General features: G+C 46.4%; 1 protein-coding gene across 3 annotated transcripts in view; it reads left to right on the forward strand.

Moving 5' to 3' along the window:
- The window catches only part of COL19A1 (collagen type XIX alpha 1 chain), a 2,241,461-nt gene that overhangs the window by 41,720 nt on the left and 2,181,781 nt on the right, over positions 1 to 17,960 (forward strand). For all 3 annotated transcript variants that reach the window (XM_069606203.1, XM_069606204.1, XM_069606205.1), the window contains exon 2: positions 11,120 to 11,244. In XM_069606203.1, coding sequence (XP_069462304.1) covers positions 11,157 to 11,244 — 88 coding nt within the window. In that variant the 5' untranslated portion in view covers positions 11,120 to 11,156. The remainder of the gene's footprint in view (positions 1 to 11,119; positions 11,245 to 17,960) is intronic.

The raw sequence follows: 17,960 nt of genomic DNA on the forward strand, positions 1-17,960 counted from the left end.
ATGAAAAGGCAAACTAATATATCCTGTGTAGCTGCTTACTTATACTAAGTGTGGAAGTCACCTTATTCACAATGTTAAGTGGTAATCTGATGCATGGAACACCAATTCACTTCCTGTCCCCCAGGAATAACTTGTTGGGAAGCACTTATCTCTCTTACCTATTCATTGGCTCCCAGCAACTACTCCACTGTGCACGACCTTGTCATACTAAATGGTTGCAAATGTTATCAAAATACTGTGCTTTCCAGCCCTGATGAAGTGATGACAATGTTTTTAGGACTGCAGCAGCTCCATCTATTGCTGACCAAAGCCTACATAAATGCACAAACAGGTCTGAAAATACCCTTCTATGCATTACCCGTGCCATTCCAACTGCTCGCGACATAAATGTTTTGTCATGATGGGCTTATTCCTTGCATTTTTGTGCAGGTCCCATTTCTGAGAACAGGATGCATTCAAAAATATGCGAACCCCCCAGGCTCCACATAAGTTACAATGGGCAAGTTAGCACAGTCGGAGGAAAATGGACATCCAAATGTGCACCTCTATATTTGAAGAAAACTTTGTGAAGAGACGCATGTGTATCTTTGTACATTTCAACATTTGCCTGTGTGCCAGTGCACAAGAAAACGGCAATCTGTGTTGTTGAATGAGATGCCAATGCAGAGTACATAGTCTGCAACCTTTGGATCTCCATGCATTTTGGATTACAAATCTCCTCAGCAATAGCCAGCATAGTCAATGGTGTGGGATCATGGGAGTTGTAGTTCAAAACACCTGGAGAGCCGCAGCTTTCAGAACCCTGGTATAGTGTATAGTAAACTTAGATCTGGGTCTTAATCTATGTATTACTCAGCTCACCTTTTTTTTTATACCAGCTGATGGTGCATGATGAATGTCTTGAAGCCCCAGATATTGAGAAATGGTGTATTATATTCAATGCCAGACAAATATGCTAATCTGCTTGCTTTATTTCTGCATTTATATGATGATTGTCAGATGGATGGACATTGAATAATTTGGGTCAGGGATATCTGCTAGCCAGGGTAATTTTGCCACATTGGTTGCATCATTTATTAGGGTGGGGCAGACTCCCCTTATCCAACACCTAGTTCCCCTCCATCACTAGCATTAAAAACAAAAGAATTGGATGCTAACCCAGCACCCCTCTACAAAACGTGCTGGAAAATGCTGCAAAAACTCAGCTTTGCCAAATGCAGTGAAACGCCCAGGACCCAGAGGCTGGTTCCTGAAAATATGCCAATGTTTCTATGATATGATATGAGATTATATTTTATTTGTTTCGCGCCCATACACAAGTGTTTCAGAGCACGACGAGGCAAGGGAGGGCAACAAGGGAGGACAAGTGAGGACAAAACAACAATCTTACTAGGCCCAGTGACATTGAGAACACGCAGATGGGGGGAAGTGCGAGGGGCATGGCCGAGGGGCAGGAGAGGAGTGGAAAGTGCTGCACACATGATAGAACAATGACAGGTAGAGCGGCCAGAATAGGGTAAGTGCAAGAATAAGTTGTAGATAACGGTTGTCAATAAGTGCAGGAAGAGGACTATAGGGTAGCAGATACAGACCCAAGTGCAAGGGTTGCCGGGAGACAGTACGGGTGTTGCTGTGTGGGCAGGGATCTGGGCCCGAAATCAGAGGGTAACCAGGTGCCCAGTGCCAAAGCAGACAGATCAGCAGGGGAGAGGAAGAGCGAAGACAGAAGCAAAGAGCAAGGTCTTGAGGAGCTTCTGGAGCCGAAAATAGTTCTCCTCAAGTTTCACAGAGGCAGGGAGGCTGTTCCAGAGGGAGGCCCTAGCCGGGGAAAGAGATCTACACTCAACTCGTTGCTCAGAGAAGCGACTGCCCCTGAGGAATTTGGAGGTGGAGGAGCAAAGAGTTTGAGTTGGAAGGCATTTACAGATGGAGAGTTGAAGGTATTGTGGATCCATGCCCCAGAAAGCCTTGTGGACAATGCAAAGGGTCTTGAATGTAATCCTTGCAGCCACTGTGAGCCAATGAAGAGATTATAGGGATGGAGAGATACAATCTTAGGGTTTGAGGCCCAGGACAAGTATCGCAGTCCTGTTCTGGATGAGCTGCAGAGGGCGGGGAGTGGTGGTAGGCAGATTTAGAAAGAGGCTGTTGCAATAGTCCAGCATACAGAGAACCAGAGATCTGCAGACAGTGAGCTTCTGGGGGAACGAGGGGAAAGGAAGAATACCTCTGAGGAGGTGCAGTTGGTAATTTGACTTTTTTGAGACATCAGAGATGTGTGGAGAAAAGGAAAGCGTGGAGTCGAAGATGACCTTGAGGTTCTTAGCCTCACAAGTGGGAGCGGGGAGGGGGCCAAGTGCGGCCGGCCAGAGAATGACAGCAAAGAAAGTTGCAGGTGTACCGATCAGGAGGATCTCTGCTTTACTGGCATTAATGCAGAGGTCGTTGGTGGTGCACCACTGCTGGATTGCAGACAGACAATCAGCGATGAGAGAGGGGGAAGAGGTGGCAGAAGGGAGCCTGAAAACAAGTTGGGTTTCATCTGCATAGCACTGAAAGTTTGAGCAGAGAGCAGCAATGCAGTGGGCGAGCGGTGCCAGGTATTGGTTGAAAAGCCAGGGAGAGAGGTTAAACCCCTGGGGAACACCACAGGCAGAAAGTGAGATAGTGGAAAGGAAGGACCCAAGTTGGACCTGGGATGGTCGGTCAGAGAGGAAGGAGGCCAGCCAGGCCAAGGCCTGATCAGTAATAACCAGGTTATCATGGAGGCGATTGAGCAGAATTACATGGTTGACCGTGTCAAAGGCAGAAGAAAGATCAAGTAGGATGAGGACAGATGGGATATTAGAATCAAGGTTGGAGAGTAGGTCTTCACGGATGTTCAGGAGAGCAGTTTCCGTGCTTCTGGCAGCTCTGAAGCCAGACTGATGGTCATGGAGACAACAAACAGAATTGATGTGAAGATTAAGCTTTTTCAGGAGTTTGCCCAGGAACGGAGTAATAGCGATCGGACGATAGTTACCCGGGCAGGAGGGGCCAGCTGTGGCTTTCTTGAGTAGAGGGTGCACACAAGAGTGCTTAAGATGGGAGTGGGAAGGCTCCAGAGGTGAATGAATAGTTGCAGACGTCGGCCAGAGTAGGATCAAGGGTGTTAATTTGGTCCTTGATGGTTTTGGACGAACAGGGAAGAACCTGTTTTGATGAGACTTTCATAGATAAGACTTGTATGGAAATCTCGTCAAGGAGAACAGAGGAAAAGATGAGAAGGAGGAAGGAGAAGCAGCTGCAGGGGGCCAGAGGTAAGGGAGAGAGAAGGGGGAAGAGGAGGAGAGGGGGAGAGGGTGGACAGGATGTCCTAAGTTTTTTAGATGAAATGAGAGGCAAGGGCCCTGCAGACAGCCTGGGAGGCAGCAGGAGAGGTAGAAACTGCAGCAAGGTTGGCCAGCTCCTTGCAGATTTTAAAGAGGTCGACCGAATTGTTAGATGCTGCAGAGACATGGGCTTGGATATGGGCTCTCTTCATAGAGAGGACAAGGAGCCGGTATTGCCTTTGGAGCAGGCAATAGGCCAGTTTGTCAGAGGATGCACAAGAAGCCCGCCATTTCCTCTCAGCCACCCTACACTTATGTTTAAAGGTAACTAGGTCGAAGTCGTACCAAGAGTTGCACTTGGCTTTGGGCTTCAAGAAGATCCTTATAACAGGGGCAGGAACATCAAGAGTATCAGAGATAGGAGATTAGAGCATGGAAAGGGCTGTGTCTGGGTGTGAGTCAGCCAGAGAAGGAGGGGGAGAGAAAGTGGCAGTGAAAGCCTCAGCAGACACACGCTTCATGGGTCAGATGACCGAGAAGGTAGGTGGCAGTGTTGGAGTTGGCTTGGCCTGAGGGGTAGAGAGGGAGAGATGGGAGGAAGGGAGAGAGTGATAACTCCAGGAAAGAGGAGTGGCCAGAGGGATAGAGAGGGGGAGGTCAGAGGAGATCAGAGCATCCAGAGTGTGCCCTGCAGAGTGAGTCGGGCCGCAGGAGAGAATAGAAAGAGAGAGAGAGTTGCAGAGCTTGCTAAAGAGCCCCGAGGCGGGACAGGAAGCATTCCAGATGGTTGTTTGAAGTCTCCAAGAAGGAGGAGCTGAGTGGTCGAGGCCAGGAGGGAAGAGGAGAGGTCCACCCACTCGGAGAGAAAGGAGGCGATCTGGCCAGGTGGCCGATAGATGGTAGCCACGGTAAGAGAGTGGCCTGGATAGAGAAATCCTGCAGACAAGACATAGGAATAGTCCTGCATAGGAAAGACAGAGGAAGGAATCCACTCTGGGAACATCAAGGCCAAACCCCCTCCAGAACGGATCTGGGCACAGAGGGTATCTTTTAGCCATCTGGGAGGAGTGTGTCAAAGCTCGTGACAGAGCTGGCCTTGAACCATGTCTCGGTGAGACCGAGGACATCGAGGTCAAGTTCTTCCAGGAGGCGGCAGATGTCAGAGCAGTGTTTGACAGCTGAACGAGAGTTGAGAGTGGCAATATGGAGAAGGTTGACATACATGAAGGACTTCCAGGGAGGGGTACACATCAGAGTTACACCCTGTGGAGGTGTAGAAGGAGCAGAAGAGGAAGGAGGAGAGGGCAAGGTAGCCAAGGAGGAGGCAGAGGGAGGAGACAAGAAAGCAGAGGAAGGGAGAGAAGGGACAGCAAGAGAAGAAAGGAAATTGATGAGGCGCGGGAAGCGTATATCAAAGAAGAGAAGGTTGGCCTGAAGGCATTTGACCAAGACGGTGCCATTCAAGTAGACATTAATGATGACCTTAGAGGAGAGGAAGGGAGCCAGGAGGGCTTCCCACCGGGTGCCACCATTAATGGGAGAAGAAGAGAAACGAGAGAGCACAGAGACCATATGAAGAGTCCATAGGTCTGGCAAGGGAACGACAAAGAGGATGTCGGTGAGGGTCTGTCTGGAGGATGCACTGGTGTAGTTGTCAGCGATAAGGAGACCAGGGTTAGAGAGCAAGATATCCTTTTTGAACTTCTTCCTGCCAGACTTAGTGATAAGGGGAGAATAGTCAATGTAGAAACAGTTAGAGAAGATAGGAGAAAAAGAGAGTACCATGGGTGAAGCGGAGAGAGAGACAGGATAGGAGCAGCAGGAAAGAGTAGCACAATGCAGTCACTAGGCACAGCCACATTCAAGAGAAAAGCACACAGTACAGCCACAGGTGCACACAAACAATCGAATTAGCAGCAGATGAAATAAGCCACAAGTGCACAGCAAGGTTCGAAATTGGTGGCAGGTGGAATAAAGTACAGCCACATGTGCACGCAACATTTAAATTGGTAATAGGTGCAATTAGCCACATGGGCATAGCAGAGTTCGAAATTGGCGGCAGGTTGAGTAAAGTACAGCCACAGGTGCACACAACATTCAAATTGGCAGCAGGTGGAATCAGCCACAAGGGCACAGCAAAGCTCGGAATTGGTCGCTGGTGGAGTAAAGTACATCCACAGGTGCACGCAACATTCAAATTGGCAGCAGGTGGAATCAGCCACAAGGGCACAGCAAATTTTTAAATTGGTGGCAGGTGGAGTAAAGTACAGCCACAGGTGCACATAACATTCAAGTTGGCAGCAGGTGTAAACAGTCACAAGGGCACAGCAAAGACTGAATTAGCGGCAGGTAGCATAAAGTAAAACTGGCAGAGAGACAAGAGCCAAAAAAAGGGCAGGGGGTGAAGTCCAGAAAGTCAGGGGGAAAGACAGTTGAGCAAGTATTGAGAGGCAGCTAACCCATGATAGTTACAGTGTAGGTGTTCGACGGTTCATGCTCCACCAGGGAGAGCGGGACCGCCGATCCTGTTGAACTGGAGTGGGTAGGGAGGACCTCACGGAGAAACCCGGTAGCGAACAAGGAGCAGACAGGGGCATTAGGAGTGGGCATTTAGAGAAGGGCCGGCCAAGCCTGCTGGCTTTCCAATATGCCAATATAGTGAGGGCCTCGCCCAATCAAAGGCTGCAGCTTCAGGCACCAGGTCCTCGAGGTGTGGATGGCCATCATGGAATGGCCGGCTTTCATAAACAAAGAGAGAAATAAAAGTTGTTGCCACACAAAAACAGCATTTCAACCATTTGAAGATCTCGTCCAAGCTCAGCAGACCAATGGAAAGCCGATTACACAAGCCCATGAACAGGATCTCTGATTTGGAAGAATGTATTTCTGGGTGTCTGCACATTCTAACAACACAGATCCAATATTTTAAAATTTGACGAAACGATCAGCATCATCGAAGGGTCTAGCAACAAGGATAGGTCAAAGCACTCAATGGGTCAAAGCACTCATGAAGGAAAGTCAACCTTTTTTAAGTGTAGGCTGGTAAAAATGAAGTAGGAGCAGAGGTGTTGCTGGGGGGGCTCAGAGGGCTATAGCTCTAGGTCGTTTGGTTAAAACCCCATATAGAAGCTCAGGGGCTACAACCAAAAGGCTAGCTAGCCCCGAGTCCCGACAGTCCCAACATGAGCATAGCCCCGGATCTTTTCTAGACCTTGCAACACCCCATGGATAGGAGAAAACAAACTTGATCAATTATAAACTTTGGAAAGACAGGCAGCCACTATACCTTTTTACCTTTTGGAGTACATCCTTTCCAGATGGCCGGATACTTTTGGAATCGAATGGAAACTCAATACTGAGCACAGTTTACAAATACCATGGACCTGCTGCACAGCCACATTGATGCACAATATGTACCATCAATGACACTCATGACTGGTTAAGTCAAATCCCTTGAATGCCCCGGAAGACGGAAGACCGGAAAACACCACAAAGAACGTGTCAGCAGTTCCACCTTTCTTTCAAGATGGAAAAACCTAGACCTTTTCTTCTTAGTAAGGAACTATGTGATGGCATACTCATTGGTGCCCACTGTAGGTGGTTTATCAAGTAGCCTTATACTTCCATTCCCACGCAAGAATAAATAGCACGCTGTAGGGAGACAGTTTGAACCCTATCTGCATCGATAAACGTACATGTTGTTTGGACCCTCATGCGACAGTGTGAGGCTATTTCCTCGGGTGTACTCCTCAGACCATGACGTGTCAGCCTAGGGTGCTTTCCACATTAGCTGGAATAAACTTGCCAATTCTTTCATCACAATGTACACCAAGGATCTGCATCTGATTGCTGAAGACCAACTGGCGGTGGCTGGTTAATTTTGAAGGTGGCGGGGCATAGGTACTTTACGGCATCATCCTGAGTGACTTCAGTGAGCAAGTCCAGACAAACATATGTGGTTTTGAGGTGGTTCCAGGTCAATTCTCCTTCTGAGAATTATTTTTAAATAAGGGATCAAAATGTGTGCATTTCATCACACATAATTAAGAAAAAATTGTAAACAATCATAGAATGTACAGTCGATTTTGTAGGTGAACACATGACATAATAGATGCCAAGTCACCAACAATGTACAGGAGCATTTTGCTGTACAGTTTAATGTTGGCCCTCCCTAAAGAATACGATAAGGTCCAGTCTCAGATTTAATACTGCTTGTCTACAACAGAAAACATGCGACCGGTCGCAACAATATATGACAAAACAGGCCCCTCTGTCATTCTGGTTAGAATATCACGAGACCTGTCACAGCAGCATATGCCAGCACTGCCACTGTAAAACATATGTTCATGCTGGCTGTGTGAGATGCCACAGTAGTGTTGGAGTGTATGTTTTTTCCAGCACAAACAGGCTCACACTTCTTTCAGATATATGCTCCAGCACTCCATGCAAAGTTAGGATGTTCATCTGGAGCTCCTGCGGTACTGCTCGGGCTTGCTTGCATCATGGGGTCAAGGTCTGCGTGAATAGGGCAAGTAGCACATTTACTCTGTTAGTATCACCACAAAACGTAAAGCCATCAGCTGTATAAACTTGCGTGAATGGCAAGTACTCTAGCATTTCCAAAGGAGTGTTGGAAAGAGCATGGGCTTCATTCTGAGTCCGGCGGTAATCCTGCCGGTGCTACCAGCGGATTGCCACCGGACTTGGAAGGATTTACCGGCGCATTACTTCCCAGTGCCACTGGGCTATTCCAAGTCTGGTGGCCGGGAAATCAGGCACCGGTAATTACGTTACTCCCCATTCCCATTTGGTTCTATGGGACTCTATGGGAATGGGGACACGGGAGCACTGGCACCATTAACAACGGTGCCGGTGCTCCTGTGACAGGTCTGCCTAAAGGGTCAGACCTGTCCGGCACAGCGGCTCCGGCAGGCAGACTTGCAGTTTGCTGTGTTATAACTGATATAATATTGTTTCGTCCTCATTGTATATGTTGGCCTATGCCAGTCACTTTGCGAGGAAATCCGTATTACAAGGTTGTGACCTCAAGTGAATCAAGCGACCATTTTAGGTTAGAGCCGCCATTTTAGTTTATTGTACAAAGTCACGCTGTAGTCTAAAATGGCCGTCTCGTGTGCTCTTGTTCTTGCTTTAACCTCTTCAACCTCTGTAGGAGAGTTAATGTCCAACCTGCCTTCAGACTACATGTTAGGGTTATGTAGACCTTGTCCTTTGTTGACCTCGGGATCAGGGGATTACTTGAATAAGCATTGTTAACCTACAAGTATACAAGAAAAATAACGCTATCCAAATATAACATGCAAAACATTTGTTTGATCTGTATTAAAGCAATGTGTAAAGAGTGTAACGTTAAACTAGAGAATAATAATGTTTGTTAGTGAATGTATTAAAAAGTAAACAGCATGCACAAGATGTGTAAATTAGGAACGAACCTGGCGCGAACCTAGCCCAGTACATGATTAACTTGCAGGAGGCTGGACATCATTCTAAAAAACTGTATAAATACGCTGATGTCCAGCTAGCAAATCCTGCTCACTGCTCACATTGAACCCTGCTGGTGGTCTCTGTGATGTATTGACAGCCAAATAGCTATTTGTGTACTTTGTTTTATAACTGTTCAGTTTTGTAATAAAGATTCTGGGAATCTTTACAAGCCTGTGTCGGTGTATTTTCCTTTGCATGGTGTAAAAGCCTTAATATTGTATTTTTCTAATTCCACAGCTGGTACGGAAACAAGGGTGCCAGTGAGCTTACTGGCACCCTTGTTTCGGGACCGGCAAACTTATAATGAGGCCCCATGTGTCTGACAGCTTCTTTAGAATCCAATTACATGCAACAATGCTCCAGTCTAATTAATGGTGTGCTCATGTTGAGCACCCAACACAGTTTGCTGTTGAATTAGGAAAAGCAGGACTGACTCAATTAGTAAGTAAGGGCAACTTTGTATTACTTACCTCCACTGCTATCTCTGACAAAGGTGGGCCTGGGCCAGATTGGGCCTCTCTTCAGTCCAGGTCTTTTGCTTCTGGAAATAGTCCAAACTAAAGCATTGCTCCTTCTGGGTGGGTTTGATCCTCTGTCATCTCTCTAAACAGTCCGAATTTAAGGGAGGGCTAAGGTGGGGGCTTGAGACTAGACCCCACTAAATCTCACACTCAGCTCGTGAATTCATTCTTTGCCCCCCCCCCCTTCCTGGAGTCCTACACATGCTGGTATGGGTCCAGCAAGCTCCCAACCACACCGCGGCAAGTGTGAGAGTCACAATATGGGGAAGGTCGAGGGAGCTTAATGCTTTCGCCAAGGTCTGCAACATGAGCCTCTCCAAATGTTATGGACTAGAACTCCCATGATTCCTCCACCATGACTATTCTGGCTAGGGCTGATGACCGTTCTAGCCCAAGAAATCGAAAGCGTCACATCCCAGACTTATGACATTTCAATTTTAGCATCACCGAGCATCTATTTGGCCCTGGGTCGGACTGGGGCAAAAAATTGTGTTGGGCACCAATGAAAAAGTGGCCCACAGCTGCAAATGGCAATTCATTCCTTTTGTGATCGACTGTTTGAGTAGTACCCAAGGGGGTGGAGGGTTGATAAATTGTGATGCAAATTGTGCATTTTAAAGAATAAGAAAATGTATTCAGTAACACTGGTCAAAACTACTAGCCTCTGGTGAAGTCACTTATCAAACTGGCTGACATGGTCCACAAAAATGTGCACTTGGACCCTAATAACTGTCCCACACTAGCATTAAGTGTTTTTGGGTTCGAGGATTGCCCTATTGCCTTCTAGGCCTGCCCGAGCCTGATTTGGGCCTAGCTCAGGGATCCTTTGCCCACCACTCTGTACCAAACTGTACTGGACATGTGGGATGGGGTTGCCTCAATACAACCCCCCCCCCTGCACATTTACAATGCAGCCACCATATCCACGAGGGAGGCAAGACGCCGCTGCTACGTATGCACATGGTGGGGAGTGGCCGTGAAGTAGGACACCGCTCTGGCCACCCCAATAGTCCAGCTGCCGCTCAGATCAACATTATCGGTTTCTTATTATTTCTTATCAATTACTCAGCAAATTACTGAATTGTTGTATTTTACACTGAAACTTCTATGAGATCTTTTTAATGACATGTATGGCCATTTGAGGTTTGCAATTTTTGTTTATCCTATTGTTTATCCATCGAGCTATTGCGAAAGTAACTCTTAGGGCCTCACTTAAAAAACATGTTTTCAATGAGACTTTCCCTTATTCAGCATTTGTTGTAATTCAAGCCCTTAGTCTAGTAGTAGTGAAAGTGCTATTTGGATGACATTTCCAAAGAGTCGTTCGGTAGTTCAAGTGAATGCAAGGCAACCTAATAAGACCAGGGGTGACTACTTCCAGTTACTTTAGTAACATTTAAAGATGAAGTGTTTTTGCTGCGACTGAAAATGGAGGCTTTCGAATCTGTTATGTTTATTAGTCAACATGGAGTAGAGTAAGGATTGTGTTTAACACTTCGAAGAATTGCCATTTTAATGGTGGTTTTTGGAGTGCCTTCTTGACCACAGATTGGTGGTTTTGCATACCATGAATTGCTGAAAGGGTGAAGGGCAGTGCAAACCGCTGCGCATATGTCAAGTGTTCACAGAGAGGTTGGACTTAGAGTAGAGCGTCTGCGGTGCAGGAACATTTGACAACGCGCTTAGTCAATCTGGCTCTGTCCATTGAGTCTGCAACAGAGCTTCCTTTTGTGTCTGTCCTGGGCTCGTGCTGACAGCGCTCTTTCTTCCATTTTGCTGCAGATCCTTTGGACCCTGGTTTGCATGAGTCCTGGGCGACATGAAGCACGTGGGAATCCTGCTCGTTCTGCTCTGGATGAGCACCCGCCTCCCTGCTTGCCTGCCAATGGCGCTGACCAACAGAACAGGTAGGCCGTGCCGCCGCAGTGTACGCCATCGAGTGTCACCGCTGAGCACGCACTTCACATCTGCCATAGAAAGGGGGCACTTGTCAGTAATGCAACAGACTAAAAAGTACCTACTTATGGTGAACTGGTGCCTGTGTACAGATAACTTATGTACCATTGGGTGTTTATGTTGTATCAATTAACTCTAGCAAATCAAGAACTATTTGAAATATTAATAACTGGGAGATTCTACCAACCACTATGATATGGGTAGAAAAAAGAAAACATCCAATGCATTGTGCCATTTTGTGAACAGGCTTAATCTACACACCCAACTGGCTGCTCATATTGTGTGGGTAGCTGTTTTGTGGAACCTCTTTTGTGCATTGTTAAACATTGGTCCTCCTCCAAACGAAAAGAAGAGGACTACCTAGCTCTGTACTAGTATACTCTGCTCATATTGTGTGCATTAACTCCAGAACCTAGGCACAAGTAAGAAGCAGTGCTTATGCATATCACAACCTACACTCGCAGGGGGCTGCAACCTTTGGCTGTCCAGATGTTTTTTAATACAACTAGCATCAGCCTTATCCAGCATAGTCAATGGTGAGGGACCATGGGCGCCATAGTCCAAAACACCTGGAGAGCCACAGTTCGCAGGCCCCCGACCTCGAGCAATTTTACCTTTGATAACCAAATGCTTTTGGAAGCATGCTATCCCTCGTCCATTAATTAATCAACTTGGTGTTGTTTGGGTCTCAATTTTGGGTAGTTTGTGCTATGTAAATGCGTTATACATTCCTGGGTACATATCTCTACGCCCACAGCAGGTGCAATGACACCAATGCTAATCCAGGAGGATGGAGAGATCACAGAAACCTTAGGGTGCCAGGGGGTGAGACACTCTACTAATTAATGGCCTTTTATTTTCTAAACATCTGCACAAATTCACATTCTGGAAACACAGTGGGCCTGATTCACAGAGTGCTTTCCATTGAGATTGCCCCATTATAAAAGGCTTCTGCGTGCAAGGCCCAATAGGTTCTAATTAATCACATTATGAATCAGGAAGTTCATGTGTCCGAATTGTAATTCCTGCTGGGTGATAGCTGAGCAGCGTCATCCTATAGCACATTCACAAACCACAGCATGAAAGCTCGCAATTGCACTTCATTGTAAGCTCGCAATTGCACTTCATTGTAAGCTCACAATTGCACTTCATTGTAAGCTCGCAATTGCACTTCATTGTTTTACCTATTCCGCATGTCTGTGTAAAGTCACGCTTAACTCTTGGCACCCAACAGTGTCAGTCCACTTAATTGTTATTGTTGTTATTGTTATTTGGCATTCATATAGCTCTCTATATATCATTGGTATAACCTCAAAGCGATTGTGGGTTGAACGCCCTCGGTGACCGTAGTCCAGGTCAGTCGAGAGAGTAGGGTAATATAGAGTGCTTGGGTGCACTCAGTATGTGTGCAGCTTGTGTGATTGTCAGATGGAAGCTGCATCCTAATATTAGGCGCGGTGGTAGTGAGAGATCACTATCACTTAAGCCTAAGGAGTGAGTCTGAAAAAGTAGTGTGGCATTAGGGGGACTCTGCAAGGAGAGGCACTGTGGGGGTGGGTCTAAGGGGGCTATAGCTCCTGATCCTTTGGTTGTAGCCCCGGGTAGAAGCTCAGGGGCTACAACCAAAAGGCTAGCTAGCCCAGAGTACCGACAGTCCTGACATTAGTGTCGCCCCATATATTTTCCAAACCTAGCAACACCCTATGCCTGCAAGTGTGCGGCCAGAATATGGGCCAGAATGAGGTACAGAAGAGGTCATTGCACTAGACTTGATGTACATCACAGATAGCCAATGTCCTTTGGTCAGAGTTACCGCCACTCCTTGCTGACTTCCTTTGGTGATACAGAATTTAGTGAACTATGAAGGAGGGTCTCTGCAGAACAAGGTCTGATAGGACTGGCCTTGCCAATAAGTGAACAGTAAGTCAGGGTTTCGGGATATCAATCATGAATAGGCCTGATAAAAATGCATATGGAGATTATGTGCATTAGTCCAAACCGCCCGGTACCAACTTTCTCTTGCAAAAAATCAAGCCCTTCATCCCAGAAAACAACTTCAGATCTGTTGTCCAAGCCTTGGTCCTTTCCCACCTGAGTGGTGGCAATGCCCTTTTGGAAGTCCTTCTGGTGACTGCACTGGTACCCCTGAAATGTGTCCTGCAGGCTGCAGCAAGACTAATTAAAGGACTCAACAAATTAAATTCGAGCACATCAACCCGACCCTCATTAAACTGATATGGGCTTGCTCCCACTGCAAGCCTGTATCATCTTCAAATCCTGTTGCATCATCTACAAGGCTGTCATCCTGAAGTCCCCTAGCTACCTCAAGCTACCTCACTGAGAAACCCAGCATCTCCGGAGGCCTGCGATCCACCAGAAGTAAGTAAATGTGCAGACTTTAATTACAACAATATAGGAAGGAAAGAACCTGAAAACAAGCCTTCTCTGCCTATGCCCATAGACTCTGGAACCTCCTCCCCGTCAACATCAGACTTGCCCCATCACTTCTATAATTCAGAAAAGAGCTCAAAGCCTTCCTCTTCAAGGAACAGCTCCTACTTAACACCGATGTCCAAATACCCTGCACGCCCTACCCTACCCGTGGCTCGATCATCTGCTCCCCACTGTCTTTCCCCATGCTGCCAATTGCCCACCCTCCCCTGTTAGCTCCCTGCTCCTTTATTCTCTTTTTGGTCCACTGTTTTCTTTCCCCTATGACTGTAAAGCGCTCCATTGCTTCCCAAGCTAGGTCTGCACTCAATAAATATAATAATAATAATAAAGTGGGCCACAGACAGAGCAAGGGTGATGCTCCCCCTTGGGATCTCACATGTCTGCAGCTGTATTTCAGAATTGTGTTTGTACACAGTGCTCCTAGCGAGGATTGATGAACTCAAGACACTAATATCAGGCTATGGTTCACTTGCTAAGCAGAACATACACTTCCAAAAACATTTGACCCATATTAGAAAACTTTTGCACCACAACAAGTGCAATTTTTCATGGTATAAGCACTAGGGCAAACATTTCCCTAGTACAAAAAACATGCACTTTCACTGCATTTTTGCACCAGGGCAAACTTTGCCATTATTAAAAAATGCATTGCAAGTGCATGTTGTTTACACTATGGTAATGTTTGCTCAATTGCTTATAACATGAAAAACATGCACTTGTTATGGTCCAAAGGTTTCCTAATACGGCCCCATTGCTTTTTGCCCTAGGGAAAACTTTGCCCTAGTGCAAATACGGTGCAACAGTGCACTTGTATCAGTGCAAAGTTTCCATATTCCGTTCCCTGATGCTTTCAGATTGTATTGTTCCATCCCTGGAAGAATTAGAGTCACACCTGTATATTGCCTCTTCTCATGCCCCCGCAATAATCACAATATGTGGCAATGGAATGGTGTGCTTAATCTTCCCCTTCACTACTACATTTTAAAATGTACACCAGTCCCCTAGCTGCCCTTTGCCAAAGTCAAGGGAGGTCATTATGAGTATGGAGGTAGCCATGGCGCTATTTGCACCATGGCTACCCTCATACCGCATACCGGGTCCGGGTTCCCTGAATGGGGAAATACCGGGCCATTCCAACCTTGGAGGACCCGGTATTTCCCCATTCAGGGAACCCATCCCCATTCCCATTCAAGCCCCCATAGGGCTCAATGGGAATGGGGAGGGAGCTAACAACGGGCCTGTTAATAATGGGCCCGTTGTTAGCTCCCTGGTCTGCTAGCGGTACCCGCTAAAGGCACCTGGTTTTACCAGGCGCCCTTTGCGGGTCTCGCGAGCAGGCTTGTAATAGGGTGGTAAGAGGTTAATGATGCTGGCACCCATACCGGCACCGTTAACCCCTTACCGCCCACCTGGGAATGAGGCCCAAGGAGTCCAATACGTTTTCTATGCTGAGTACACACTTTCTGTGAATGATAGTGTGCATGAGTGTGGAGGTGCTCCACATGGAATGCCCTGTGCCATAACATATAATTTCACAAATTCCTGCCACCCAGAGACATACACAGGTTTTGGACCAATCAGGAGTGCCTGCCCTTAACTAATGGGGATTACCCTTTACTGCAGGGTTGTCCGTTACACCATGCCCTGTCCAGCGGGGGACATTTAACTCTTTGTAATAGAAGACCACTTGGGCAGGGTTTCATTATTGGGGATGAGACCCCTAACTCGAGCAATGAGTTTCGACGATTGTTTTAAGGTTTTTTTCTCCTTGTCGCTCTTGACATATTTTGTGAACTGCCGATGGCTGCTCTTTTATAAGAGCTAAGGAGCATCAGGGACGTTTCCATCTGCTTTGCACAGCTGCACCTGATTTACAGACCCCTTCCTACTGCAGCATAGTATTTCACAGGGACGCCAGCACCCCAGACAAAGCGCCCAGAAGCTATTTACAGCTCGTCTGGAGTGAAACTCTGATCACTCAATCCCTGAAGGGGCCGAGTAAGAGAAGCCCCATCTAGCCAAGGCAGACCTGTTTCCAGGGCTCTAATCTTTCATCTAGGAGACATGTAACCAACAAGTCCAAGGATCAAGAGGTAAATCCACTCCAGGATTTCAGGATATCCACTCCAAATAAATTAGAATGCAGTGAATCCATGCGGGAGGTAGTTGCTCGGTCAATGGTTATTCTAAACACCCGGGGTGCTTGTCGACTCACTGCAGACCCATGCATTGGGTGCTCTTGCTTGCCTGCAGAAGCAGCGGATCCTTTGAGTAAGCAAAGAGTTTGCGCTGTAACCCACTTCAATCATTACCAACCTTCCATTTTTCAGGAAAGATTGCAGTGTTGCCCTTCACCCTTTGAACAATGTTTCTGAGATATTACTGAGAAAATGCCCACATTCTGCTTATTGAAATATTTGAACCAAGTTGCCTTAATTTTACTCTTCTAATGTGAACCTGTATTACCTTTGTAGCCCCTCTGATCAGACGGTTACTAAACTCAGAATGACAATAACTTTAGGATTAGGAAGTGACCCTCAGCTGCCAACCCACTGTCATTTTATGCTGCCCCTCTAGATTTTTCCGGCCCCTCGCACATGTCCCTCTGAGGAGGTCATTCATCACGTATTTGTCTTGTTTTCCAGCATGGTTCCTGTCATTTCTCATTTTTCCTGTTTCTCAGTTATGGAATTCATGTCACTTTCATGTTTTCCCTGTTTATTTACACCATTTCTTCCTGTTCTTTCTTCTTCTCAGCCCCTTTCCTCTTCCTCGGGATCCTGTACATCTGATTACACTATGTATTCTCCCATTGCTGCCTGTCTTTCCCGCTCTGTAACACTTGCTCGTTGGAATGCGCACATTCTGTGTTACAAGACTTTGTCCACTCTTGACCTTTTTCTATTACGTAATGTCCAGTCTTTGTCTCAATGAGACCTGGGCTTCCCCTTTTAATACCTGAACTCCTGCTGCTCTCACTACTTTTCTATGCTCTTTTTTTTCATTCTCCTTGTTTGTCTTGTATTGGTGTGGCACAGCGGTTCTCTGTCACTCCTCTTGGATCCTTTCAGCTTCTCCTTCCCCTTTCCTGGCTTTTTCTTCTTTCGAATATCATTCTTTTATTTTTCTAAACCTCACTGTCTCTTTTCTAATCATCTATCATTCTCCTGGTCCTCTGTCATTCTAGTATTCATCCTCTACTAAACGTTCCTCTTTCCAGGATCTCCCATTTGTTTCTCCCTGGGGACTCTAATATTCATCTTAATTCAACTCATGCATCGTTCTATCATTGACTCCTTTCACCTAACTCAAGTCTCTAACACTCCTTCTCCTGTCTCCTTCAAGGTCAAATGCCTCTTGTTTCTCTATTTGTTGTCATCAACCGCCTCATTCCCCTGCATACACTTTTCCTTTTCTTTTTGGTTAACATTTATCCCTGTCTTAGCCCTATAACATTCCTTCTTCTTTATTTCCCCCTAGTACCACTGCCTATTTCGTGCACCACTGCCTCCGTCACTTCGATATTTCCTCATTCTCGACTAATGAGCATCTAATTTGTTCTTCTCTTTCCGACTTCTCTCTTCCCCATCTTGATTGTTCATCTGCCCCTTTCCCCCTGTGATATCTTCCTGCTTTGATTCTCATTCCTTTCTTCTTCCTTCTTGTAAACCTTTGACCCTTCCATGGAGTCAACTTTTTACGTAAACTGGAACATCGCTGGAGGAAAACCCCTCTTCTTCTGATGTTCCCACCCTTTCAACTCTCCATACTTCTTAACCCCCTTGAATTCCATGTCATGCAACTTTGCTATCAATCTTTTAGTTATTCTCTGTCTCTGTAGCCTTATCCTTTCTTTTTCATTTCTCAATAGTCTTCTGTCTCCCTGTTTTCCTAACCCAATACTGAAATATCCTCTTATCAGCTTCTGACTTTGCCTACTCCCTCTACACTAGGGATCTGCAACCTTTGGCTCCCCAGATGTTTTGAACTACAACTCACATCAAGCCTGGCCACAATTGTCAATGGTGAAGGATCATGGGAGTTGTAGTCCAACACATCTGGAGAGCCACATGAAGTTGCAGACCCGTGCTCTACACCTTCTGTCTGTAGTTCCACCTCTCTTTGATAATGTTTTCTTAGTCTTATGTTTTAGCGTGCTACCCGCTCTACAACCCTTTCAGATCCCCTTCCTTCTCTCCTTATTCCTTTGCAT

The sequence above is a fragment of the Ambystoma mexicanum genome, chromosome 4p (genome assembly GCF_040938575.1).
Source record: "Ambystoma mexicanum isolate Mex_15411 chromosome 4p, UKY_AmexF1_1, whole genome shotgun sequence".
Taxonomy (NCBI): Eukaryota; Metazoa; Chordata; class Amphibia; order Caudata; family Ambystomatidae; genus Ambystoma; species Ambystoma mexicanum.